A 19,114-nucleotide genomic window follows, 5' to 3' on the forward strand; every position below is an offset into this window, starting at 1 on the left:
TATTGCAGTACAGACAGTGCTGATAGTACTGATACTGCAGTACTGTTACTACTGATACTGCAGTACAGTTATTACTGTTAATGCATTACTACAGGACATTCAGAATACTGCTGTACTGACACTACTGGTACTGCATACTACATGTAGCTGAGAATACTACACACTATTACTACTGATACTCATGAAATACTTGTGTACTTTTACAACTGACACGTTTCCTTAAACAGGATTTAGAACGTAGGACTGTAGGAGTATTTTTACTTTGTTGTATTGGTACTTTTACTTACAATCTGAGTACTTCTTCCTTCCTCATTTATTCAGTTACTCTCAGGAGGAAAATAAATGAAGTATTTTTCCTAAAATGGACGAATCACATCCATGAATGTTTTCATATTCTCTTTCTGAGCAGATCAACACCCCCAAACATCTTCTCTGTGCTTTAATTTGTTTTTTAATCATCTGTCAACTATTTATTTATTCTTTTTTTTTGCCCCTTTCTATGTAAAATACTGAAATGTTACTTGGATTGAAGTCATCTGGAAAACTTTTGTTAAAACTACGTGGACTACTCCTTTAATTCTCCCAGTCATGTGATCTGCGTCTAAACAACAGGCTGCTTTTGTTCCTTTTATTCACTCTGATGAACCAGAAAGCTGTTTTTCAAACCTCCTCTTTTACATTTTCACTGAAGCCGCTCCACTCTGTTATTTTCTGTGTGATTTTCAGGGCCTTTATTTTGAAAACCACATTTTTTAAGGCCACTCGGGGTCACTTTTATTTCCTGTCATCTTATTTTTCTTTTATGCATCAAAGTGTGATAAGTCAGACTGATGTTGCTATTTCATCTTTTTTTTTTTGGGATCAAACCTGATGACATTCACTGAAATCTGCAACCTCTCATCTCAAACCCCCACGAAAAAAAGAAAAAGATTAAAAAACATAACTATGAAATTCATTTTGAACCAGAACACCGAAAGAAACCTGCATCCAGAAAAGGACAAATCATTTAAATTTCTGCCTTTATTACAATTCACAGATTGGATAGATCATTTAAATAGAGTTTATCTAAAGGATACAAAACACGAGGTTATAGCAATGCATTCCAGTGCATCTTACAGACACAAGAAGAAGAAGTCAGGACGTTTTCCTGAAGCTTGAAGACGCTCGCTTCACTTCTGAAAAACTGAAGTTCTGTTCGGGCTGTTTGCCATCTGAACCCCCAAATGAATTAATAAAAATTGTGAAATGGAAAAAATGTACATTTCCCCCGTCGTGGGACTAATAAGGGAATAATATCTTATCTTGAATGAATGAATGGATAACTCTGGTATTTTAAAACCTGGGCCCTATTTGTACATATTTTGTACGAGTATTAGTCTAAATGCCTGGTATGTACAATCAGAAATAGATAGAATCAGAAATTATAGCGCTCTCTTCAAACACACCAGACTCCATAGACAAAAACAGTAATTTTAACTTAAAAACACAGGAGTTCACAGGAGTCCACTGCTGTCTTGATTGGTTAGTTTGTCTGTATTTATGTGTGAGTTTGGTGTTTTAAAGGGTCCGTACAATCTGAACCAAAGTCACACAGTGACAAAAACAAACTACATAATCAAGTCAGCGGTAGAACATCAACTGTGTTCTGTGAGGTAAAATTGCTTTTTTTGTCAATGGAGTCTGGTGTGTTTAAAGAGAGTGCTGTAACAGCTGTTTCTGTTTGTACCTGCCAGTCATTTACACTCCAGAATATGTACAATTAGGGCCCAGGTTTAAAAATGCCGAAGTTACCCTTTAATGTGCAGCCTCCACTCTTCTGGGTCCAGGTTTTCCTCCAGATGCTGAACACGTGTTTTTGGCTCCAGCTCCAGAGGCCCAAAGCTCTCCCACACCAAACTTAACTTCTTTATGGAGCCGTTTTACGTCGCATTGAAACGGAGAAAAGACACAAACTGTTGGCACAAAGATGGAAGAAGAGAGTCGTCTAAAACATCTTCATCACTGACAGATGCAGACCAGAAGAACACCAGAGCGTCTGGATGTACTTCTGACCGTGTGATGAACATCTAAGATCCGGATCAAACTGGAATAAATCCACTCGGTCCACAGTGGGAGTCTGGAGCAGACGAGGACTGAACTCATCATGTAAAAGAACGATTTTAAGCGACAGAAGAGGCCGATTAAGAGGCGAGAGAACAAATAATGAACAGGACAGAAGTCTGAGGAGTATTTGTCAGAAATGTTCTCCTTCAGCATGAAGACGAACTCTCAGCATCTGATCAGAGAAACGAAACTTAAACTGATGGAGAGTTTTATCATTTATTCTATTGATCACTGAAGGCGACGACTGACAGTGAAGCAACGGAAGGAAAACAACAACAACCTGTTTTCACACTGCAGAGTACTACAGAGTACTGCAGAGTACTGCAGAATACTACAGAGTACTGCAGAGTACTGCAGAGTACTGCAGAGTACTGCAGAATACTACAGAGTACTGCAGAGTACTGCAGAATACTACAGAGTACTGCAGAGTACTGCAGAGTACTGCAGAGTACTGCAGAATACTACAGAGTACTGCAGAGTACTGCAGAGTACTGCAGAGTACTGCAGAATACTACAGAGTACTGCAGAATACTACAGAGTACTGCAGAGTACTGCAGAGTACTGCAGAATACTACAGAGTACTGCAGAGTACTGCAGAGTACTGCAGAGTACTGCAGAATACTACAGAGTACTGCAGAGTACTACAGAGTACTGCAGAGTACTGCAGAGTACTGCAGAGTACTGCAGAATACTACAGAGTACTGCAGAGTACTGCAGAGTACTGCAGAGTACTGCAGAATACTACAGAGTACTGCAGAGTACTACAGAGTACTGCAGAGTACTGCAGAGTACTACAGAGTATTGCAAAGTACTGCAGAATACTACACGGTACTACAGAGCACTGCAGCATTCTACACAGTACTACAGAGTATTACAGAGTACCACACACAACTAAAGAATACATTAGAGTACATCAGAGTACTACAAAGTACTGTAGATTTCATTGGAGTACAACAAAGTACATTATACTGCTGTGAAGTACTGTAGAGTACATTAGAGTACTGTAGTGGTACTATGCAGCACTGTGTAGTACTGTAGTAGTGTATAGTGGTACTGTAATGGTACACTCTAGTACTGTGTGGTAATGTAGTTGTGCTGTAGTAGTACTCTGTAGTATCGTAGTAATATTGTAATAGTACTCTGTAGTGCTGTGTAGTACTGTAGTAAAACAGATTAGTACTGCTGTATTTACTACTGTATTACAGTACTACTGCAGTGGTAGCGCAGTAGTACTGTACTAGTACTGTGGTAGTACTGAAATAGTACTGGAGTAATACAGTAGTAGTAGTGTAGTAGTACTGCAGGAGTACAGTAGTAGTACTGTAGTAGTAGTACTGTAATACCACAGTAGTACTGTAGTAATACAGTAGTAGTACAGCAGTAATACAGTAGTAGTACTGCAGTAGTACCACAGTAGTACTCTTAGACTGTTAACTTAAAGTAAAACAACTTTTAAAGACGTTGTTAAAAACTCCATCAGTAGTTTGAAGCCTCAAAGAAGTCAGAGGGTCAGAGGTCGCAGCAAAGGATTGTGGGTATGAGCGTTGGTCCAGGGCTCGTTCTATGTGTGTGGGGGGGGGGCAGCAGTCTCTTTAAGGCAAACCGCTCACCGGGGGGGGGGGGGGGGGAGCAGCCTCACACACACTGACCGTTGGGGGGGGGGTACACTGGGGGAGGTGTCGGTAGAAAGGTCCGGACCAGCGTCTGCACATAGAAAGAGGCCTTTGAGTCATTTAGAAGCAGCAGTTTGATCCTCAGAGGAGGTCCTCAGTGTTTGAACGCCTACCTACGGTATGTACACATAAATACAGGCTCCGGAGGGGAGCGCTCCGCCCGCTCCGCCCGCTCCGCCCGCCACACGGACTTCATCTCTCCGTGTGACCTCTGAGTTCACGCTCTCGCCTGTTCAGCCCCGCAGCGGCGAGGTCCGGCCAGACGGCGGCGCTGTGGCACCGCGGTGGGGATCTGGAGAGCAGGACTGGAGCAGGACGGCAGCCGACGGGCCTCCGGTGGGCTCGGCTGAACGCTGGGAGGTGCTGAGGTATCACTGAGGGGGGAGAGGAGCTTCACTCTGCTTTCTTTATGAAGATCTGAGAGGAACCAGAACCAGAACACACACAGTCAAATGATCGGCCCTGCACATTATCTCTCTCTCTCTCTTAAACACACCAGACTCCATTCACAAAAACAGTGATTTTATAAGAGAGGTAGTAGTCTTCTGCTGTCTGAGTTCATAAGTTTGTATCTGTTATTGTGAGACTTTGGGTGTTTCAAAGGGTGAGTTCAGAACCAACACAATATTTTTTAACACACAAAAACACAAACAAACTATCTAATCCAGACAGCAGTAGACCAGCAACTCCTACGTCCTGTGAGCTAAAATTACTGTTTTTGTGAATGGAGTCTGGTGGCTTTTTAACCAAGCTGTTGAACGGCTATTTCTGATTGAACAAAAAGGATCTTACAGATATATATACAGCTGTTATATCGCTCTCTTCAAACACACCAGACCCCATTCACAAAAACACTAGTTTTACTTCATGGAACACAGAAGATGCTGCAAAAGGACTCCTGTGTTCTGTGAGGTAAAATTATTTTTGTCTTTTTTCTGGTTAAACAAAAAGGATCTTACAGATATATCTCTGTAGGGATCCTCTCTAAAGGGTTAGTGTGGATCCAACACAATAAGACAAGCAAACTTAATTATGGAGGCAGCACTAGTCTACCAACTCCTGTGCTCTGTCAGGTAAAATTACTGTTTTTCTCAATGGAGTTTGGTGTGTTTGAAGATAATGATCCAACAGCTGTTTGTGGTTTCCAAATCCAAAATATGTACAAATTTGGCTCAAGCCAAAAAGGCTGGAAAACGGTGGATTTATCTTTAACAATGTGTTGTATTTTACACGCTTGTTTATCTATTGGGCCAAAAAGCTGTCTGATAAATGTAGTGGAGCAGAAATGACAGTATTTCCCTCTGAGATGTCGTGTGGTGGAGGAGTAAAGCAGCATAAAATGGAAATAAGCAGCTAAAGTACCTTAAAATTGTTGAGTAAACGGACTTAGCTGTGAATGATCCAGTCTGGACCAGTGTGGCCACACAGACGGGTGGTTTATGAGCCCGTTAGAGCGGGAATGATGCTGATTTTTAAATAGTTCATGTCATCTGGATATTTTTGGAATCAATTTCATGCTTTCTTTTATTTTTTAAATATTCAGTGTTTCCTGCAGAAATGTTCTGGATGTCAGGATTAAAAAGCCTCTCTAAACCCCCCAGTTAATGCATTCTTTAACGGGTTAACACGGAGAGACTTTCCCCTCACAGAGGTCAGAGGTCAACCTTCAGGCTCTCCTAGAATCTCCCTCACAAACTCAGATTATCAAGGATGCCAGGGATGACTTGGGCCCTCCCCCCACTAAATCCTGGAGCAGACCTGGAGTCCTCCTTGAAGTCCCCAGGAGTCCCTTCAAGGAAACCCTGAACAACTGATCATTAAGAGGTCAGATAAACCTGGAAGATCCTTTTCTTGCCGCTCTCTGCAGACACACCAGACTACATTAAAAAAAATGCTAATTTTACCTCACAGAACACACTAGAGCTGCTCACACAATAACAGAAACAAACAAACCTATGGAGGCTAAATCGAAGTCAAAGTAGGTCCAGAGTGTTATTCTAAGTGTGTGACAGCATCATGGAAAGGATCCCTACAGAGAGAGATCTGGAAGATCCTTTTGGTTTAACCACAAACAGCCGTTCTATTGCTCTCTGCACACACACCAGACTACATTCATAAAAGTGCTCATTTTACCTCGTTGTTATTGTGTGCTACACAAACGTTGTCTTGCACCTAAACTAACCCTTTAAAACACCAAAGTTCTGGACCTGGAAGATCCTTTTGGTTTGACCACAGCGTTTATGAGTTATTGTGGGTCAGACTGGTTTTAATCTGGTCCTTGGTGGTCTCACCTCGCTGAGGATCACCCAGACCGGAGAGTCCGTCATCACTGAGAGACGCATGGCCTCCAGGGGCCCGAAGGTGGCGTCCACCTCTCCCTCTGCGATCCCGTTCTGGAAGCTTCCTGGAAGAGATGAAGATCAATAGGATCAATAGCAGATCTGAAGGGACGTGAGATGTTCGCTGACTCTCAGGAGCGCTCTCTGTGTTATCTGCTGAGGAAGGGCTTTTCTTCTGGTTACTTCCATTTCCCAGAATGCCTTGGGACCACTTTTTAAAGCTCATGCTCATCTACACAACTTCCACTTTAGGACTTATTGGTTGGTATTGATGATATTTATTGGGTGATTGTAAATGTTTTTGTTTTGTTATTAATGTGGTTGTTTGGTCCAAATCATCATCAGCAATTTAATTTCCCTTAATGATGCATTTTTGTTTCCACTTATCTTGTCGAAGCCAAAATTAAACGTCTGACACAGCTCTAATTAAACTAAACTAAAATAAACTAATTTCAGGTAAATTTAATTAAACTAGACTGCTGTTAAAAGTCAAGACTGAACATTTAAGGACTTTTATCAGGTATCTTTTTGTATTAAAACTACAGGCTTTCTAAATTCAGTCAAATCTAAATAAAAACACCCCATATTTATCATATATCCATCATATATAATTGGAAAGGATCCCTACAGAGAGAGACCTGGAAGATCCTTTTGGTTTAACCACAAACAGCCTTCACACACACCAGACTACATTCATAAAAACAGAGATTTTACCTCGCAGAACAAAGCAGTTGCAGGTCTACTGCTGCCTCGGTCAGGGAGTTTGTTTGACTTATTGTGTGTTGTACAAATATTGTATTGGATTTGAAATAAGCTTTTAAAAACACCAAAGTCACACAATAACACGAACAAATGAACCGATCGAGGCAGCAGCAGACCAGAAACTCCTGTGTTCTGTGAGCTAAAATTACTGTTTTTGTAAATGGAGTCTGGTGGCTTTGAACCAAGCTGTTTAAACGGCTCTTATGTCGCTCTCTTCAAACACACCAGACTCCATTGACAAAAACAGTAATTTTACCTCACAGAGCACAGGAGCTGCTGCCTCGATCGGTTTGTTTGTTTGTGTTATTGTGACACGTTTGGTGTTTTTGAGGGTTAATTCGAAAGTTCTTTGGCTCCAACAATATTCACGAACTCCTATAAAACAATTGATCCCTAAAATGTCCTTAACTTTGTCATTAAAGACGATCAATCCATTTAAAAAGAACAGAAGAAAACAGGTTCTGGAGGGATTTGGTCTTGGTTTATTATTTAATTATTCAACTGTTGATGGAAGTTGAGTAATTAAGGTTTTTTTAAATGCTTTTTGTGCACATTTACATGGTTGTTAATGGTTATTAAGATCCATTACATCCAGCCAAAGTCCATTATCTGACCCCGGCGGTTCAGCCATGGTTTCCTCACTGCACGACTGTTGCTTTTTGTTCTTATCCGTGCGTTCATCTGTCTCCATCAGAAGCCATCTGGCCTCCCGCCGATGTTCGGCCTTATTTCGGCTCAGCGACGGTTGGTTTTGGTGTGACTGCACCTCAACAGAGCAATAATCCCTCAGAGGATTTATTCACCAGGATTATCGTGCTGGCAGCGATGCTTCCAGGTACGAGCGTGACCGTAATCCAACAAAGAGCAGCGTCTGGTGCGTGTGTGTGTTATTGTTTACCACAGAGTATTATCTGTTATCATTATGGGTATTATTATGGCTTTCATTCAATATCCAGCGACACGTGTACGACTGCCTGGGAGCTTTTCTCAGAACCAGAGACAGACAATGAATAAATAAAGACGCTCAAAAACGAAGCAGAATCAGACACAGACGTGTGGAGTGGTGTCGGAAAGTCACTCAAGACATTTACTTCTTTATACTACAGCACTTATTACTTATTATTCTGCACTTAAATACAGTTTTAAGGGAATTAAAATGCTTAAGTGTCTCAATTATCTGCTGTTTTCTACTTCTACTTTTTACTTCATTGCATTATTAGATTACTTCAATTATTAACAGATTTTTAAAACAAAATATACTCAACAAATAACTGATCAGTCTAATTAATTAAATTATGATTATTTATAGATTAAAGGAGATCTCTGGTGTTTTTAAACCTATTTTCTTTATATATATCCTGGTGTCTGAATGACTGGTTGGTAGTGAAAGTGTTGGAACTGGTCCAGTAGACCACCTCAGCCAGCAGCATCATGGAAAGGATCCCTACAGAGAGAGACCTGGAAGATCCTTTTGGTTTAACCACAAACAGCCGTTCTATCGCTCTCTGCACACACACCAGACTACATTCACTAAAACAGGGATTTTAGAGCTGCTGCTCTGCTGCTGCCTCCATCAGTCAGAGTGTTTGTGTTATTGTGTGACTTTGGTGTTTTAAAGGTTAGTTTGGATCAAACATAATATTTCTGTGACACACAATCACACAAACAAACAAATTTTTCATGTAAATAATCTTTCAATAACTCAAGGGTTAGGGTTAGCTCTGCTCAAAAGGCCTCAAAATACCACTATTACTATTATTACTAATACTACTAATGCTACTAATACTAATGCTAGTTCTGGTAGTGAACAGCTGGTCTTTGTGGTGGTTTTGTCACTTTGAGGTCATTTTGTGTTGTTTTGTGTCTCTTTGTGGTCATTTTGTGTCTCTTTGAGGTCAATTTGTGTCTCTTTGTGGTCATTTTGTGTCTCTTTGTGGTCATTTTGTGTCTCTTTGAGGTCATTTTGTGTCTCTTTGAGGTCAATTTGTGTCTCTTTGTGGTCAATTTGTGTCTCTTTGAGATCATTTTGTGTCTCTTTGTGGTCAATTTGTGTCTCTTTGTGGTCATTTTGTGTTGTTTTGTGTCTCTTTGAGGTCATTTTGTGTCTCTTTGTGGTCATTTTGTGTCTCTTTGAGATCATTTTGTGTCTCTTTGTGGTCATTTTGTGTTGTTTTGTGTCTCTTTGTGGTCATTTTGTGTTGTTTTGTGTCTCTTTGTGGTCATTTTGTGTCTCTTTGTGGTCATTTTGTGTTGTTTTGTGTCTCTTTGAGGTCATTTTGTGTCTCTTTGTGGTCATTTTGTGTTGTTTTGTGTCTCTTTGTGGTCATTTTGTGTTGTTTTGTGTCTCTTTGAGGTCATTTTGTGTCTCTTTGTGGTCATTTTGTGTTGTTTTGTGTCTCTTTGCCGCTGTTTGAACTGGGAGACTTGGTGGAAACACGTGATGGATAGAACCATGTGTTGTGGTTCTTGACGGTCTGTGGAGAAGAGGAAAGACCACTGAAAGCCGTCTCTCTCCCTCTGAGCGGACGACGGCCTCAGACGCTGAACTGTTTGCAGTTTCTCTGCAGATTCAGGACGTCCGAACGCATCACGCTGAAATTAATAGAATGAAGGAGCGCCGAATCGATCGGCTCTACTCATCTGAAAAATTGATGAAGGGGTTTAAAGAGCTGCTTTAAACTTTAACGCTCTGCATCTTGTCACCGTTTGAAATACTGAAATATGAAGTTTTGTTCAACATTAAAGTAAAGTAAAGAGTAAAGTTAATAACGATGAGCTGTTTTCAATGACAGTTTACTAACTCTTACAGATGTTTTATAGATGTCTGATTAAAAAAAAAAATGCATTTACAGGATTAAACTTAAATGTATTGATTTCAGCTATTAAATAAAAAAATAAACTAATGATTTAATAATAATTTAATTATTACTATTAATAATGTTCTCACTTTTAAGTAAAGAAAAACAAAACGTTCTTTAGAAACAGTGGAAGTTTTATATTTTTTCACAGCTGCAGGTTTTTCCATTTACTTTTACATGTAAAGATTTCCATAAAATTACATCATTTTTACAGTAACAGTTAAAAATACTGTTACTGTTTATTAAAGTAGAAATACATGTGTGTGTGAGTGTGTGTGAGAGTGTGTGTTTGTGTGTGAGTGTGTGTGTGTGTGAGTGTGTGTGTGTGAGTGTGAGTGTGTGTGTGTGTGAGTGACTCCAGGATTCAGCTGTTTCTCAGAAGCTCGTTAAGTTCGTCAGACCGTCTGAACGTTATTGATCAGCTGCGACTGTGACGGACGTGTTGATTTAAACGTCTGCAAACTTCCTGAAGTCACCTTATCTACATAAAATAATGTCACACTGTCAGATGCTAATGTTAGCCGCTAACGTTAGCTAACGTAAACACACCTGTGACACACCTGCTGTGTGTAGCTACGGTCGCTAAGCTGTGATTGGACAGTTCCTGGTCAGGTGACGGGTTTAGCTTGGACACTTTGTAGTCGCCGTGGTTACAGCAGGTACCTGAAACTGATCCAGGATGTGAAAGTGATCTAATTCAATGGTGCATTCAAGTGGTGCTGGGATAATTGGAAAGCTGAGATCTCAGATTCTCTGTAAATATGCAGAATCTCATCAGAAGATGAAGATGAGCTGTGAGCAGCACTTCTGAGGTCCGATCGATCCGCCCCAAACAGGCGCAGCACCAGAACGTCACGGTCACTCACCTATTCTGATGAATCCGTCTTCTGTCCGATGGTACTTTGGCGTTTTCTCCCTCCCGTCTGTCAAGGCCTCTTTATCTGCCTGGATATTCTGGAAAACACACAAACCCACGCCGACTGTCACGCCAACGTTTTATTTTAGCATTAATGACATGACGGGAAACTCAAGAGCTGGTCTGCAAGTTTGAGATGCAGCAAGAAAAGCTGCTTTATGGAAGCCTTGGAGTGCCAATATTCAAATTAAATCATTTAGTCAACTTGAAATGTAATATTTCAGAAAATGTGCTGCTTAAACTTGAAAATTAAACTAAAACTAAAACTAATTTGGGGGGTTTTTAGGAACAAAAAACGATTATTTTGTTTTTTGGGGTTTTGTTTGAACACTTTATTCTCCCAGGTCTCTTTTGTGAAATCTGTCCAACACTTTAAAACCACTTGGCAGCAGATTTACTGCATCTTTTCACCTGCCAGTACTGACCAGTCAGTTGGATGAGTTCCCTCACTGGCTTCCCACCAGCTAACACACATGGGAAACACACAACCAGGTGGAGGCCGATCACTGCGATTGATCAGGTTTTTGATTTTTCAGGTTTTGAATTGTTCCCATGCTCCAACCTGTGCCCCCCTTAAACTGGAATTCATTTACTGCATCCCATCCTCCAGTGTGTAAATACTTTGACACACAGATACCACAAGTCATCCATAAGGTTTGAAATGACTGGTAGGTAGTAAAAGTGTTGGAACTGGTCCAGTAGATCACCTCAGCCAGCAGCCACCAAACGGGCTGCAATGGCTGCAACGTGATCCTTTGGGACAACTGCACCTGATCACAGTAGGTCCACTAAAAGAGCTTGTTTGATCCTCTGACAGGCTCAGAGTGTTATTCTAAGTGTGTGACAGCATCATGGAAAGGATCCCTACAGAGAGAGACCTGGAAGATCCTTTTGGTTTAACCACAAACAGCACACACACCAGGCTACATTCACTAAAACAGGGATTTTAGCTCACTGAACACAGGAGCTGCTGCTCTAATCAGCTGGTTTGTTTGTGTTATTGTGTGTTACACAAATATTGTGTTGGATGTGAACTAACTCTTTAAAACACCAAAGTAACACAATAACACAAACAAACTCACTGATGGAGGCAGCAGCAGACCATCAACTCCTGTGTTCTGAGGGGTAAAATCCCCGTTTTAGTGAATGCAGTCTGGTGTGTGTGCAGAGAGCGATATAACGGCTGTTTGTGGTTAAACCAAAAGGATCTTCCAGGTCTCTCTCTGTAGGGATCCTTTCCATGATGCTGTCACATACTTAGAATAACACTCTGAGTCATTTAAACACTAGAATATGTAAGAATAGAGCTCAGATTCAAGTTATCCTTTAAAATATTGTTATTACTGATATCCCCTCTAGTTTTTGCCAGTCTTGCATTTAGTAGTTCCTCCTGTTGACCTTCCCAATCCTCCACATCAACCTTTCCCATCAGCCCTTCACATCATCTCCCTCTCCTGCTCTCTCCTGGTCAGTGTTACCCCGGCAACCGCCTCCACCCTCTCAGTCCTCTCTCTATCCCTCTGTGTCCTCTGCCTGCTATAAGTGCTGCTTGTTTTGTTTTGGCTCTTTTTATTTCTCTCTCTCTCCTCCACTGAGGCCGATCTCAGCCGGAGCTCCTCTTCCTCTCGGTGTAGCTCTCTCTGCCCCGCTGTGACGCTTAGTCTTAATCAGCCTTCATCTTACAGTCGACCACAGAGGAGAAAAGACGCACTTATCCATCACTCTGTCTCATCTGCCACGGACCACAAACTGAGCCTGTTAAAGGGATAGTTCGTATTATTTCATAAGTGTGGTTGTATGAGCTCCTTCTCTATAGTCAGCGTATCACCTACAGTAGATGGCGGTCGGCACGCTCCCAGTTTGGAGTCCAGGCACATACGCTAAGTGATGTACCGCTGTGGACGGGGGCAGGAAAACAGATCTTAACCTCCTAAAAAAAAAAGCCCACCTAAAATAAATTGATATCAGTCCAAATGCACACTATATTTAGAATATTTTCACCACTTTACTTTGCATCAGAAAGCCCTTTTGATGGAGAACTCACTCGCTTCAAAACCAAACCCCATTGCAAAAAACAGTAGTTTTACCTTAGAGATCACAGGAGTTCGCTGTGCTACGATGCACCGATTAATGAACTAACACTTCAGTTCTGACCTGAACTAACAATTTAAAACACCAAAAGTCACTCAACAACACAAGCAAATTAAAAAACTTCTACAGCGGGACACCAGCAACTCCTGCTGTTCTGCAGGGTAAAATTACTGTTTTTATCAATGGAGTTTGGTGGCTTTGAAGTAAGCGAAGACAAAGAGACAACGGCCTCAGTTCCCTGTCAGACAGGGCTGTCTGACAGCAATTTAAAGTAGTGAAAATATTCAAAATATACTTTACTCTTAAACTGATGTCAACTTTCTAAGGTGGGCCTTTTTGTTTAGGTGTCTAAAACCACGTCCACAGCAGCACATCACCATCTACTGCAGGTAAAACACTGACTATGGAGAAGGACCTCAGACAGCCACACTTCAAATAACACGAACTGTCCCTTTACAGTAGTGAGATATCGTCACCTGATACAGACTCATCACACATCTCATATCCTGTTAAAAACACAAGCGATTGATTTTAAAGGAGAATTTCAGTTTCAGTTTGTTTCCAGCCTTTTCTTGACCCGTCAGGCTTCTACTCTTCACAAATCTCAGCTTTTAACGTTATTATCACCGACAGAAGTGATGGGAAAAACAAGACCCAAGTGTGATGTGGTACTCACATCGAACGGCAGAACCTCCACTGACGTGTTGAAGAGTTTGTCTCCTGGATGTTCAATGTTTCCGCTCCGAAAGAAATACCTGAAAGATAAACAGACATTTGTTGAGGAAAATTATCACAATGGAAGCAGCAGTGACAGAAGTCTAATTTTCTATTTCTATTAAACTGTTTTCTACCAACATAGATATGACTGATACAGACATCAAGGTAATCTGTCTCTGTATCCCCTCGTAACCTTAGACCTTATCCCTCTGTATCCCCTAGTAACCTTAGACCTTATCCTCCTGTATCCCCTAGTAACCTTAGACCTTATCCCTCTGTATCCCCTAGTAACCTTAGACCTTATCCTCCTGTATCCCCTAGTAACCTTAGACCTTATCCTCCTGTATCCCCTCGTAACCTTAGACCTTATCCCTCTGTATCCCCTTGTAACCTTAGACCTTATCCCTCTGTATCCCCTTGTAACCTTGGACCTTATCCCTCTGTATCCTCTCGTAACCTTATCCCTCTGTATCCCCTCGTAACCTTGGACCTTATCCCTCTGTATCCCCTCGTAACCTTGGACCTTATCCCCCTGTATCCTCTCGTAACCTTATCCCCCTGTATCCTTTCGTAACCTTATCCCTCTGTATCCCCTCATAACCTTGGACCTTATCCCCCTGTATCCTCTCGTAACCTTATCCCTCTGTATCCTCTCATAACCTTGGACCTTATCCCCCTGTATCCTCTCGTAACCTTATCCCTCTGTATCCTCTCGTAACCTTATCCCTCTGTATCCCCTCATAACCTTGGACCTTATCCCCCTGTATCCTTTCGTAACCTTATCCCTCTGTATCCCCTCATAACCTTGGACCTTATCCCTCTGTATCCTTTCGTAACCTTATCCCCCTGTATCCTTTCGTAACCTTATCCCTCTGTATCCCCTCATAACCTTGGACCTTATCCCCCTGTATCCTCTCGTAACCTTATCCCTCTGTATCCCCTCATAACCTTGGACCTTATCCCTCTGTATCCCTTTGTAGCCGTATCCTTATCCCCAGTACATCCTTGGTACCGACCTCTCGATGCGGACAGGTGTGAAGAATCGTATCCGTATGAAGTCCCCCGCTACAGGTGTGAAGGCCCAGAAGAAGTCCTCCCCCAGGTAGGCTTTCTCCAGGGTGAAGTGCTGGTAGGTCTTCAGGCTGGTCGTCACCTCCGCCAGCGGGTTGGCGTGACCCTTGTGGAGGGTCTGTTTCCCAAAGTCCTTATCCTGGAACGAAGCACAGAGTTTGTTGAGTGGTTTCAGGTATTTATGTCCTGTCTGCGCTGCCTCTCTGTTTCTCTGGAGAGTCACCAGGAACACTAAGATGACACCACTGTGCACTGAACAGTAAATAACACGAACCGTTAGTCACTCCAGACGGCCGACAGCCTTTTACACAAACCGGTTTCATTGCCAGGCTTGCAAGCTGTCCTTGATGACTAATCCAGTTTCAGTTCAGTGCAGAGATACTTTAAAGACACTAAGCATGACATCACTGTTAGTGTTATTTGATGCACTTCAAAGGCATTTCATAGTTTAGAGTAAAGGAACAACATCCATGAATGACCACTTAACTGCAAACCTGAAATACAACAAGTGATTGATCCAGATTAATGTCACCATGATTGTAATGGTTTTAAACTTTACAAATCCTGGTGTCTGAGTTGGAACTGGTCCAGTAGATCACCTCAGCCAGCAGCCACCAAACGGGCTGCAATGGCTGCAACGTGATCCTTTGGGACAACTGCACCTGATCACAGTAGGTCCACTAAAAGAGCTTGTTTGATCCACTGACAGGCTCAGAGTGTTATTCTAAGTGTGTGACAGCATCATGGAAAGGATCCCTACAGAGAGAGACCTGGAAGATCCTTTTGGTTTAACCACAAACAGCACACACACCAGACTACATTCACTAAAACAGGGATTTTAGAGAACAGGACACAGGAGCTGCTGGTCTGCTGCTGCCTTGATTAGTTAGTTTGTTTGTGTTATTGTATTTTTTGAGTTAGTTCAGATTCAACTTAATATTTGTCTAACACACAATAACACAAACTAACTAACCCATCAAGGCAGCGGTCGGCCCGTGTTCTTCAATGTAAAATCACTGTTTTTATGAATGTAGTCTGGTATGTGTGCTGTTTGTGGTTAAACCAAAAGGATCTTCCAGGTCTCTCTCTGTAGGGATCCTTTCCATAATGCTGTCACACACTTCGCCACCAGACTCCATTAAAAAAAACAGCAATTTTACCTCACACATCACTTCTTCTATTTTTAATTCATAGTTTCTTTATTTTCTCTGGTGATTATTTTAGAAGTTTTCCAGAGTAGTTTCTCACATTTGAACAAATCTCTTGACTTAACTCTCTCTGATTAAAACACTCTCCACAGACGAGTAAATCCCACTTCCACTTTAATTTGATTTTGACTTTTTAACCTCAGGGTTGATTTTCTTACTAAAATACAGTGAACATTTCAGGCTGGAGGGTAATAGCAGCGTTTAGCCTCCATCTTCGGTCTGATGATGCAGGCCGGCCTCTGTGGTTCAATCCCGACATTGAGGAGGCGCTGGTCCGGGACGACCGGATCAATATCCAATTGATTGGACCAGATTGCAGCACCAGTCAGCGGGGCTAATATCCATCGCTCTTAACACAGTAATCAGAGGCAAGCTGAGGCGTTCATCTCCGAGCAGGAACCAGAGCTGCCACCGCTGTGAGATACTGCGGCTTGTGTCTGAACGCTGCACTGAGCCGACGACTGCAGAGGCTTTCAATCTTCATCTCCCTGGAGACGCCGGACTGAACTTCCACTGAACCTCTTTCAAACTCACTAAACTCCACTTTCTCACACTGACGGCTGACCAGTGCAGCCGGCGAGCTGCTCGCTGCCACAAGACACTCGGAGAGCCTCAAACTTCAAGCTGCAGCTCCAATACTGCAGCTTGTTTTTATAATCCCCCCAATGTATATTATGTTGTTTCTATTCTTACACTTCTTCTGTCTTTATTTTTCCTCCTGTCGTAGTAAATTTCCCCGTCGTAGGACTAATAAAGGAATATTTTACCTTATTTTATCTATATTTATCTTATCTGGTCTGTTAGTTGTGCTACTTTCTGACTTTGGTATTTTAAAGTGTGTAACTCACAATGACTCCAATCCACCTTAAACTAACCCTGAATCACCTTAAAGGGTAACACAAACTAACTGATGGAGGCAGCAGCAGACCAGCAGCTCTTGTGTTCTGTGAGGTTAAAATCCCTGTTTTAGTGAATGTAGTCTGGTGTGTGTGCAGAGAGCGATATAACGGCTGTTTGTGGTTAAACCAAAAGGATCTTCCAGGTCTCTTAGATTATTATATCAGCATTACAGCAAGTCTGTGAGAACTCAGGGGGATTTATATGTTCACAAAAACAAATTAGAACAGTCACAGAAGTTAATGTGTGGAAAAATTTGAAAATAAAATAATTGGTGGAACACTAAATAGATTTAAAAATAGTAATAATAACGATCAGTTTCATATTTAAAGGGTAAATTCAAATCAACACCGACTCTTTAAAGCACCATAGTCACACAGTAACACAAACACACTCACTGATGGAGGCAGCAGCAGACCAGCAGCTCCTGTATTCTGTTCTCTAAAATCCCTGTTTTAGTGAATGTAGTCTGGTGTGTGTGCTGTTTGTGGTTAAACCAAAAGGATCTTCCAGGTCTCTCTCTGTAGGGATCCTTTCCATGATGCTGTCACACACTTAGAATAACACTCTGAGCCTGTCAGTGGATCAAACAAGCTCTTTTAGTGGACCTACTGTGATCAGGTGCAGTTGTCCCAAAGGATCACGTTGCAGCCATTGCAGCCTGTTTGGTGGCTGCTGGCTGAGGTGATCTACTGGACCAGTTCCAACACTTTTACTACCCACCAGTTATTTAGACACCAGGACATGAACAGAGAGGACTCAGGGGCTAAAAACACTGCAGTTGTCCTTTAAAAGCTGATTCTGAGAGAAGAAGACGAGGCCCTGAGACCTTTGGCTGTTTTCCAAAAACACTTCAAACATAAAAGACAATGTTTATATTTAACTCACGTTGGAACAAGAAACAGATGAACAGTCGAAATGGACGTAAGTGAAAGAAACTTCACTTTAATTTAAACATGAAAAGTGATTAAAGTGCATGAATATAATAATTCTATTGGCTGACCTTCAGTGCAACACACACACACACACACACACACACACACACACACACACACACACACACCCCGTTACCTTGAGCTTCTGTATTTTTCCAGCCAGAGACGAGTGGGTGCCGACATGTTGGAAGAGTGACGGTTTAAAGCGAATCCTCAGGTTGGCCTTCTGCCTGTCACAGTGTTTCTGCCGGAGAAACAACCACACATTAACTCTACGTTACGTCAGTCTCTTCTTCTTTAGTTTTAGATTTATAGATTATAGATTGTGATTGTGCTGTAATATCAGCTCCAAACATCCTGATAGTAAAATAAGAAAAACACTAAAACTAAATGTTTGAACAATAAAACCTGAGCTGAAGTGAACAAACATTAAACATTAAAAACTGATTAAATCTACAATAACTCTGAGTAATAACCTGAACTGACTTCAGGATCTCTATCTCTATTATTTTTTTGGGGGGTTCAGGGTTACTCTTTATGGGTTCCAGGTTTATTCTGGATTAGAAACTGAAACACGTGATGTTGGATCAATTCACAAACACAACAAAAGCTTGATGGGTCTAAAACAGTCTAAATAGATCTAAAACAGTCTAAATAGATCTAAAACAGTCTTAATAGATCTAAAACAGTCTTAATAGATCTAAAACAGTCTAAACAGGTCTAAAACAGTCTAAACGGGTCTAAAACAGTCTTAATAGATCTAAAACAGTCTAAACGGGTCTAAAACAGTCTTAATAGATCTAAAACAGTCTAAATAGATCTAAAACAGTCTAAACGGGTCTGAAACAGTCTTAATAGATCTAAAACAGTCTAAACAGGTCTGAAACAGTCTTAAGAGGTCTAAAACAGTCTTAATAGATCTAAAACAGTCTAAACAGGTCTGAAACAGTCTTAATAGGTCTAAAACAGTCTAAACGGGTCTAAAACAGTCTTAATAGGTCTAAAACAGTCTAAACAGGTCTAAAACAGTCTTAATAGATCTAAAACAGTCTTAATAGATCTAAAACAGTCTAAACGGGTCTAAAACAGTCTTAATAGGTCTGAAACAGTCTTAAGAGATCTAAAACAGTCTAAACAGGTCTGAAACAGTCTTAATAGATCTAAAACAGTCTTAATAGATCTAAAACAGTCTTAATAGATCTAAAACAGTCTAAACGGGTCTAAAACAGTCTTAATAGATCTAAAACAGTCTAAACAGGTCTGAAACAGTCTAAACAGGTCTAAAACAGTCTTAATAGATCTAAAACAGTCTAAACAGGTCTGAAACAGTCTTAATAGATCTAAAACAGTCTTAATAGATCTAAAACAGTCTAAACAGGTCTGAAACAGTCTTAATAGATCTAAAACAGTCTTAATAGATCTAAAACAGTCTAAACAGGTCTGAAACAGTCTTAATAGATCTAAAACAGTCTAAACAGGTCTGAAACAGTCTTAAGAGATCTAAAACAGTCTAAACAGGTCTGAAACAGTCTTAATAGATCTAA

General features: G+C 41.1%; 1 protein-coding gene across 1 annotated transcript in view; it reads right to left on the reverse strand.

Annotated features, from left to right (window-relative positions):
• Window positions 1–3,580: 3,580 nt before the first annotated feature.
• mgat4b (alpha-1,3-mannosyl-glycoprotein 4-beta-N-acetylglucosaminyltransferase B) overlaps window positions 3,581–19,114 on the reverse strand; it is a 97,660-nt gene continuing 82,126 nt past the window's right edge. The window contains exons 10-15 of the mRNA XM_070837224.1: window positions 17,707–17,814; window positions 14,476–14,669; window positions 13,419–13,497; window positions 10,602–10,689; window positions 6,068–6,180; window positions 3,581–4,193 (exon numbers count right to left, since the gene is read on the reverse strand). Coding sequence (XP_070693325.1) covers window positions 4,170–4,193; window positions 6,068–6,180; window positions 10,602–10,689; window positions 13,419–13,497; window positions 14,476–14,669; window positions 17,707–17,814 — 606 coding nt within the window. The 3' untranslated portion in view covers window positions 3,581–4,169. The remainder of the gene's footprint in view (window positions 4,194–6,067; window positions 6,181–10,601; window positions 10,690–13,418; window positions 13,498–14,475; window positions 14,670–17,706; window positions 17,815–19,114) is intronic.

Source organism: Pempheris klunzingeri, chromosome 9, assembly GCF_042242105.1.
Source record: "Pempheris klunzingeri isolate RE-2024b chromosome 9, fPemKlu1.hap1, whole genome shotgun sequence".
In the NCBI taxonomy this organism is placed as follows: domain Eukaryota; kingdom Metazoa; phylum Chordata; class Actinopteri; order Acropomatiformes; family Pempheridae; genus Pempheris; species Pempheris klunzingeri.